The sequence below is a fragment of the Pelophylax lessonae genome, assembly GCF_965119305.1.
Source record: "Pelophylax lessonae genome assembly, chromosome: 5".
NCBI lineage: Eukaryota > Metazoa > Chordata > Amphibia > Anura > Ranidae > Pelophylax > Pelophylax lessonae.
The window spans coordinates 48,905,600-48,915,624 of NC_138772.1; the positions used below are offsets into that span (position 1 = coordinate 48,905,600).

Consider the following 10,025-nt stretch of genomic DNA (forward strand, 5'->3'; position numbering starts at 1 on the left):
AAAAAAAAAAAAAAAGTCGTGAGTAGGATTTTAAGTAAAATTTATAATAATTTTTGTTTATTTACGCTATATATTTGCTTATCTTTTAAGATTTATCTATGCTGTTGACATCATGGCTCACTCAATCAATGTCTATGAGAAACATGCCAATTGGTCCCTAACCCTTGTAAAGGTAATGATGTTTTATACTGTTCAGTGTTATCAGCTGACATTGTAGCAGTGGTAGCATTCATCTTTCCTTCTGTGTGTGTGTCTCTTTCTCTCTCTCTTTCCCTCAAATTCCATTTAAAAAAAGCTTTATTGGCTGGATTAATACAGTTTAGCATTGCCAAAGCAATTGAGGAATTATTAGGGGTTGGATTGGGAGGGAGGGTGGAATGTTTTTTGGTCATTATTAAGGGTAAATGATGAGAAAAGGAGCGGAGGAATGTTATCATAATATAAAGGGGGCTAGGTGGTGAGACCATGTAGGTAGGTAGGAGATTTATACTGTAAGTTGGTGGTTTCTCATGTCCCTCTCAGTTTGTGACATGCTGTAACATTTTGTGCAGCTATAGCACTGTGCAAATGTTTTAGGCAGGTGTAAAAAAAATGCTGTAAGTAAAGAAGGCTTTCAGAAATAGAAGCGTTAATAGTTCTTTTTTAACCGCTTCCTGACCACCTGCCGCCGATTTACTGTGGCAGCGTGGCTCTCCTGCGCAAACCGACGTAGACATACATCGGTCGCGCGCCCGTAGCTAGAGGGCGAGCTCACGCCGCCGGCGCACTCCCGCCCCCACTCGGCAATGGGGACTCCGATGCAAGGGGCTGTTGGCTCCGATGGCCACCAGACACCTGCGATCCCTCCCCGCTGAGAGAGAAGAACGGTCGGCTGTTGTAAACACAGCTAACCGTTCTTCTCTCTGGAATGATCACAGAGCCCATGTGATCCTTCTATATAGGATCACAGGTCTCTGTGATAATTTCACAAGCCACGCCCCCCCCCCCCCAGTTAGAATCACTCCCCTAGGCTCACATTTAACCCCTCGATCACCCACAGTGTTAACCCCTTCCCTGCCCTTGGACCATGGAGGGGGTGCCCACAACTGCAGGAATGCCTGTCCGCCTCCACGGGAACAGGCACACACAGGACAGTCGAGTCTGACTCCCGTCCATGTGTGTGTTCACCGGACCCAGCCACCGAACTTGACTTGAAAGTCATTAGCCTAGCACTGCTGTACCAATAAATATCGCCTTATCGATAATTTGCATTTTTATTCTCGTGGGTGATTGTGTAGGCAGGGCCCCAGTGCACTGCATTGCCCGGGGGGCCCTTTAATGCTAACCCCTTCCCTGCCAGTGTCATTATTACAGTGACAGTGCATATTTATAGCACTGATTACTGTAGTAATGTCACTGGTCCCCCCAAAAGTGTCAAAAATGTCAGTTAATGGTCCGATCTGTCCGCTGCAATGTCGCAGTCCGGCTAAAAATCGCAGATTGCCACCATTACTAGTATAAAAAACAATAAAAATTACATAAATCTTTCCCGTAGTTAGTAGACGCGATAACTTTTGCGCAAACCAATCAAAATACCCTTATTGCGTTTTTTTGTTTACCAAAAATATGTAGCAGAAAACAAATTAGCCTACAATGTTAAAAAATTTTGATTTTTATTTTTTTTTGGGGAATATTATATAGCAGAAAGTGAAAAATATTGTTTTTTTTGTTGTTTATAGCTCAAAAAATAAAATCACACAGGTGATCAAATACCACCAAAAGAAAGCTCTATTTGTGGGGAAAAAAAGAACATCAATTTTATTTGGGTACAGCGCCGCACGACCGCGTAATTGTACATTAAATTAACGCAGTGCCGAATCACAAAATATGGCCTGGTCATTAAGGGGGTAAATCCTTCCGGTCCAGAAGTGGTTAAGAAGGCTTTCAGAAATAGAAGTGTTAATAGTTCTTATATAATAGTGTTTTTTTATCAAATGACAAAACAGAAGTAAACGAATAGAAGAGAAATCCAAATCAAATCTATATTTGGTGTGACCCCCCTTTATCTTTAAACCAGTATCAAGGAACAATTGCACACAGTTTTTGAAGGAACTCCGCAGGTAGGTTGTTCCAAACATCTTGGAGAAGTAACCACATATCTTCTGTGGATGTAGGCTGCCTCAAATCCTTCTGTCTCTTCATGTAATCCCAGACAGACTCAATGATGGTGAGATCAGAACTCTGTGGGGGCCAAACCATCACTTCCAGGACTCCTCCTTTTTTACGCTAAATATAGTTCTTAATTACATTGGCTGTATGTTTGGGGCCGATGTGCTGCTGCCGAATAAATTTGGAGCCAATCACACACCTCCCTGATGGTATGGCATAATGGATAAGTATCTGCCTGTATTTCTCAGCATTGAGGACACCGTTGATCCTGAACAAATCACCAACTCCATTTGCAGAAATGCAGCTGCAAACTTGCAAGGAACCTCCACCATGCTTCACTGTTGCCTGCAGACACTCATTATTGTACCGCTCTCCAGACCTTTGCCAATAAACTGCCTCTTACTACAGCCAAATATTTCACATTTTGACTCGTCAGTCCAGAGCACCTGCTTCCATTATTCCTGCGTTTTCCTGTGTTTAATTGGGGTGGATAAAAATGGCAGCAGGTGCCCTGGGCTGATAAGTCAAAATGTGAAATATTTGGCTGTAGGAGGAGGCAGTTTGTTCACCAGAGGGCTGGAGAGCGGTACAATAATGCAAGTGATGGTTTGGCCCACACAAAGCCCCGATCTCAACATCATTAAAGCGGAGTTCCGGCCTCAAATACCTTTTTTAACTAAAAAAAAAACCTACAATACTAATCCATCGCCCTTTACAGAACCGCTATTCTCATACTTACATGGTGTACGGTATTGGATTTTTAGTCAAAATCTTACTTTTAAAAACGCTGTCTGGGCGCGGCCATCTTGGATGTGGGCATCTGAAGCCACAGTGTAATCTGCTGTGTCCTTCCTGATTCCAGGGAGTGTTCTGAGAGTTCTTCCTGATTCCAGCCTCATGGGAGTGATGACAAACAGCTCCCAGGATGCAATGCAAAGGCGGAAGTGATGTCAGTGGCCACGGCCACAGAGGGGGAGAAGGAGGAAGTACAATCAAAAATGCCCTGAAAATAAGATAAGGGACCCCCGAAAAAAATTGAAATTGCCCAATTGTTGATCAGCATAGCGAGCACTCCAGGAATCACTAAAGTTGCAAAATAGGACGGAACTCCACTTTAAGTCTCTCTGGGATTACAGGAAGAGACCGAAGGATTTGAGGCAGCCTACATCCACAGAAAACGTGTGGTTAGTTCTCCAAGATGTTTGGAACAACCTACCAGCTGAGTTCTTTCAAAAACTGTGTGCAAGTGTACCTAGACGAATTGATGCAAAGGGCGATCACACCAAATATTGATTTAATTTGGATTTCTCTTCTGTTCATTTACTTTCCATTTTGTTAATTGATAAAAATAAGCTAAGCACTTCTATTTTTGAAAGCATTCCTCATTTACAGCATTTTTTGGACACGGCGCCTAAAACTTTTGCAAAGAACTGTATTTTCCCTGTTGTCTCCTCTTCTCTTCTATAGAAGTGACGTCCAAGATGAGAGTGGAGGGTCTCTGGAAGTGAGTGTAGCTCACTGATGAGTGCTACTTCACCCTTCAAGACCCCCTGGTCGCCCAACTGGTAGAGTCTACTGGTAGAGATTGTAGGTCTGTCTTTGTCACCTGATGCCATTTCTGGACTCTGGGCACTTAGTCTGTGCATGCTCAAGGTCAGCCTTTGGGATCTTGTACCATCTCCAGGTATGTGACCATTTTTTGGTCTCTCTGTAATGGTTGGTAAGTAGTTAGTTGCTGGGAGTTAATTTCATCTCTTCATATTTTTCTTTAGAAATGTTCATTTTGTTCTTTATTGGAGATTTTTGTCAAGCCACACAGTTTAGCCTGGACCTTGTTGGCCAGTAAGACTTTAGAAGGTGGTCTTAGTATGTCCTGTAATGAAAGCAAGCAATGAAGAGAAACTGCCAAGCATATCCTGGCAAGCATTGTTGGAAGTTCTCCAATGGACTTGAAGGAGATAATTGCAGAATTACAGATGGATATTTCTGTTGACCCGGAGTCCTATTTGGGTTGTTTCTTTCTCTCCCTCTCGTATGACTCTTTTCCTCATTCTCTCTCCCTTTCCTCTCTCTCTGTTTGTTACTCTCCTGTATGTTCATGGATATAAAATACCCTATTATTTTTCCTTCTTTTTTTTTTTCAACCAGGCAGTAGATGTAGATACTTGCCCAGATAACCTGTTTGTGGATCCAGTTACGGGGGATATCTGGACAGGAGCACATCCAAATGTATATAAAATCTTCTTTTACAATGATGAAGATCCCCCTTTATCAGAGGTTAGTGAATAAATTATAATATATTAGGGTTTATGCCCTTTTCATCCATGAACATGTTAAATCTTCAAGTTCAACAATCTCCCCCTCCCTTGGAGCACCCCTGCACTATATAAAAAAAAATATCTGGACATATGATGTCCTATCCCCTCTCCTGTCCCCAGCACTGGCCGGGTTCTGAATGCTGCAATTATTGGTGTCATGTAATGACTGCACTACAGCATTCTTCTCTGAATCCAGGATGACTTGGTGACATACCCCCAAGGGGCAGGTCCTTGACGCCATGGACTCAGAGTAAGTTCTATGATGTTGGAAATCATTCAGCCCAGAAGAGGAGTGGTACTGGATCACAGAGTGGGAAGTCTGTGGGGGATAGCATCGGAGAGAAAGTTATACAACGGGAGGTTCTTTCTTTTTTACTACTGCAGGGTGTTGTATGTGAGACAACACCCTCAACAAACAATATGACCCCTGCCCCCACCTATAACTGGCCTACATAGCAAAGAGCACATGGAAGGGCAACACTTGTGAGACAAAATCAGAACAAATTCCCAGCTCAATTCAACAACCAGTTTCCTTACCAACTGAATTTGCCTGTCTAACAGTATGCGTTAAAACAGGGGTTTAGTTAGCACACATTTGCATACGCATGTGTAAGCTGCAGGGCCATTTCACAGCACCCTGTATTACCTTCAATCCTAACTCTTGTATCTATGAGAGTCTCAACAGTGGAAGTACATGTATTCTAATGGATAGATAGGGGGCAGGTGAGCCTGGAGGTAGCCTAACCCACCTTAAAGGCACTTGGGGGCACAGGGGACGCCTAGCACATAGGCATAGCACAATGGATGGGCAACACATGCAAGACAAAATCAGAAAAAATTCCCAGCTCAGGAACTTTTTCTGATTTTGTCTCGCATGTGTTGCCCTTCCATGTGCTCTTTGCTATGTAGGCCAGTTATAGGTGGGGGCAGGAGCCATTTTGTTTGTTGATGTATACTGGTGAGGGGACACACTGGATGCCTTTGCTATGTGCTGGGAGTCCATTGTGCCCCCAAGTGCCTTTAACCACTTAAGGACCAAGCCCATTTCTGACACATGTTGTTTACAAGTTAAAATCAGTATTTTTTCGCTAGAAAATTACTTAGAACAGCATATATATTTTTTTAGCAAACAACAATAGTAAGGAATTTCAACAAATCCAAAATAAATGATACAATTTGAATTTGAAAATTAATTTGAATTAGAAAATGAATTCTAATTCAAAATGAAAACATATTGCAATACATACAGTAAGGTGTAAAAGTGAAAAAGGATGATGATTCCTATTTAGGCTGCTTTATAGAATAAAATAGAAAAGAATAGAATAAAACAATTAGAATAGAAAAAAATAAAACAGAAGCAAATATAAAATAATGGAATAGAAAGTAAAGGAATACAATAGAATAAAACACAATAGAATTATATACAATAGAATACAACAGAACACAATAGAATATAGAAGAGAAGAATAAAACAGAATAGAATATGAAAGAATAGCGTAGAGTAGAATAGAAAATACAAAAATACAAGAATAGAATAGCATAAAATAGAATAGAAAATAAAAGAATAGAATAAAACAGAATAGAATATAAAAGAAAAGAATATAACATAAAAAAAATACAATAAAATAAAATAGAATAGAAAACAAAACAATAGAAAAGAGTAAAGTAGAATAAAATAGAACAATTATGACCATCTTCGGCAATTAGAATTTCAAATCAATTTAAAAATAACATATATAAGACACAAATCCAAATATACAAAATGTATTCCTGAAAATGAATCATCCCAACATAATGAATATGACCAAATGAAATTATTAACAAACTAATCCGAAACAAAACAAATTTTTCCCTCGTGCACATCTCTAGTGTCCACTGAGTTTCTGTGTTCACTAAAAGCTTGCATTTCTGATATTTTACTCTTGGCCCATGTATAATTTAGATACCGGAACCAATAACTTGGTGTTATTCCCCTGAATTCAGAGGTTCTCTTCTCTACCTCCTACATGTACAGGTTAGCTACAATGGGACATCTCGGTTTTCCCATAGCACAGCCATGTTTCTGTCTGTGGAAGTTACCCATGTCCTTGAAATAGTTGGTGTTAGGGTAAAGGTCTGGAAAGCAACTTATGATCTGGCTTGAGTTCTAATTGACTTCCCAAGACCAAGAGTTTTATCTCTTTTTAGATGTTTCTTTACCTTCTCAAAAGCCTCTGCATTTGGTATACAAGTATAAAGGGATGTGACATCATAGGACCCCATAGTTTCTGCTGACTTTAACTTCAATCCACAAAGTACCTTGCTGACAAATTCTTAGGCCTACCTAAGTTACACAAGAAAGTTGCCCCTCTAAGCAGCTAGCAGCATCAACTCCATCACATATAACATTTCTGGCTACTATCCTACCATCCATAGTTGGCAACACAGCACACCTTATGCAGAACTCAAAATAATTTGTCAACTAGGTACGTGGATTAGAGTTCAAGGGCATCTGTCAATCAACCAGTATCAATTTCCCTTCCCTCTCTGTGCCCTGAAGTCTTTTGGTCACACTTGTGACACTGCAGGGTCCTCTTCATCTTTGCCCCATACTGACGTAGTTAATAGCACAGATATGGTAATCTCAGTGCCACTCTGCACTAATACAGTGTGTTTTAAGGGTTCTTTGGTGTGGCCTCCTCAGGAGTGGGGCCATGACACACAGTAGAGTCATCAGTTTTGTGGGTTTAATGAAATTGTGTGTCATTCAACTCCAGTGGCGGCTGGTGCTCCATGGGCCGAGGGGGGTGGCAGACGGACCACACCATACCCCCAGGACCACACCAGCCCGCACACCATACCATACCCCACCCCCCCGTCCCTGTCTCCGGCTCACTCACTCTACCTGGACTGACGCGGAGGGCAGGCAGCGGCGGCTTCCTCCAGCAGCGGCGGCTTCCCCTGTGTCTCCTCCCTCCTTCCTGATTGGCTGGGAGTAGGATCCGTTGTCACACAACTGGGTGGACCCTTTTTTGAAGCCTATTAGAGCCTCTGGCTCTAATCACATGCTTAAAAAAAAAAAAAAAAAAACCCTATTGAAATCGATGCGTCCAGCACCCTGCATGTAGATTAGGGGGCCAGACGCATGGATGGGGGGGGGCGCCCCTGCACCCCCAATGCACAAGCCACCACTGTCCAACTCAGAAGACATCTGAGGCAACTCGGAGGACATCTTGAGGTAATGGAAAGGTATTACGGGGGCAGCTCCAGATTGAAGGTGAGTAGTGCAGCCTGTCAGAGTTGCTTCTTTTTTTAAACCCCTAGCAAAGATAAAAATGTAGCCCAGAGTTGGGCTTTATAATAACATCGCAAAAATTGGTATAACCCACCTGATGGGGTGGTCAGTGCAATATAAATAAATATATATATATATTGAAATAAATATTCACAAGTATATATAAAAATCTCCAATAGTGGTTACAACCCAGTGACATAAAATAATAATGATAAATAGGTACATAAAATAGTGCTGATTAATAGTCCAAAATCGTGTGTATTACATAGAATAAATGGAATAAATAAATAGATATCGATAGTCCCAATTGGTTCAGCAAGTGGCCAGTGAAAAATCTAACATCAATCAAATAAAGTGCTCAGGTGCTGGAAAGGCAAACACATGCTGCAGTGGTGCGATGCTAAAGTGACTCCTCTCCCCAAGAGTGATTCCACTTACCGGACGGTGTGGACCCCTAGACCGTACGGCGTGGGGGTCACACAAGCAGAGTCCGGGTATAAGATCCGGGCAGCTTCCCTGGAACCAAGTTGCCAACCAATTTGAGTCTCCTAGGTTCTCTCACCGGATAGTGGTCATATATGGGAAAAAAGGGGATACCAATAGCATAATCCTGCTACAAATGCTTTATTGTTGCCAACACAAAGTATAAAACTCACATTTCATGTGAAGAAAACAAGCGATGGTTTAACAGAGTGGTAAATCCTCTTTGGATGACGGTGTGCAGTGGGGCTTGGCTCCGGCGTGCGTTCCACCGCTACCGGAAGTGACGTTGCTACGGGAGTAAGCCGGAAATTGCGTCGACGCGTTTCGCCAGCCAATGGCGTTCTCACAGACAAATTCGCATTTGTAGCAGGATTACGCTATTGGTATCCCCTTTTTTCCCATATATGACCACTATCTGGTGAGAGAACCTAGGAGACTCAAATTGGTTGGCAACTTGGTTCCAGGGAAGCTGCCCGGATCTTATACCGGACTCTGCTTGTGTGACCCCCACGCCGTACAGTCTAGGGGTCCACACCGTCCGGTAAGTGGAATCACTCTTGGGGAGAGGAGTCACTTTAGCATCGCACCACTGCAGCATGTGTTTGCCTTTCCAGCACCTGAGCACTTTATTTGATTGATGTTAGATTTTTCACTGGCCACTTGCTGAGCCAATTGGGACTATCGATATCTATTTATTTATTCCATTTATTCTATGTAATACACACGATTTTGGACTATTAATCAGCACTATTTTATGTACCTATTTATCATTATTATTTTATGTCACTGGGTTGTAACCACTATTGGAGATTTTTATATATACTTGTGAATATTTATTTCAATATATATATATATTTATTTCTATTTATATTGCACTGACCACCCCATCAGGTGGGTTATACCAATTTTTGCGCTGTTTACACCTGGCACATTATTCCTTTTAATCATTTTGATTTATGCACAGCAGCACTTTTTGGTAATTATATTAACATAGCGCGGCACTCATTTTTTGCACTATATTTATAATAACATCGATACAAACTTTCACCCAGAGCACGGATGACCTTCACTAATTCCTGTTTCCGACAGTGTGTTTTGCCCTATAGCATTCAATCATTCTAAATCACTGAAAGGAAGAATGTGACCGTGTTTATATTTAATTACTTCTTTAGACTCTTTCATAAATTAGGTCCTTGGTGATTATGATGTATTTATGACTGAGAAGCAGAATTAAGAAATAACAGAAGCTGTATTGATTTTGCAGGTTATCCGTATACAGAACATTCATTCAGACCCGGTAGTGACCCGGGTTTATGTCAATAATGGCTCAGTTATTCAGGGGTCATCCGTGGCCACAGTATACAAGAAGAAGCTGATTATAGGAACCGTATTCCACAAAGCTCTGTACTGTCAGCTGGATTAATGGACCACCAGGACCTGAAGAAACTATTGGACATAGATAACAAAATACATTTTTGGAAAAAAAAAATTCTTTGTGTTGCAGAAATCATTTTGAGAAGTGGAAAGTTCTTGGGGGGAATTTGCAGAGACAGAGTCAGAGAAGGGCAATGGAATTTACAGTCCATGCAGTGTGCATAGAGTATAGGAATGTTACTATTAGCTTGTAGTTTCGTGTGCAAATCCTCCCTCTAGTGGTCAGTGGTAACATTGCACCAATGTGTAAATTATAAAAAATGCGGAAACTGGGTTCCACGTAATGTTTAGTGAAAAAAGCTGCTGCCTCCACTGAAAGCAACCCCAAAAGGGGTGTTTAATAATAAAGTATGTGTAGTGGGTGTGGC

General features: G+C 41.5%; 1 protein-coding gene across 1 annotated transcript in view; it reads left to right on the forward strand.

The window, feature by feature from the left end:
- Positions 1-9,673, forward strand: part of LOC309556420 (uncharacterized protein) — a 126,327-nt gene extending 116,654 nt beyond the window's left edge. Inside the window, exons 16-18 of the mRNA XM_082258886.1 lie at positions 91-172; positions 4,297-4,425; positions 9,488-9,673. Of these exons, the coding sequence (XP_082115012.1) occupies positions 91-172; positions 4,297-4,425; positions 9,488-9,646 (370 nt within the window). The 3' untranslated portion in view covers positions 9,647-9,673. The remainder of the gene's footprint in view (positions 1-90; positions 173-4,296; positions 4,426-9,487) is intronic.
- Positions 9,674-10,025: the final 352 nt, after the last annotated feature.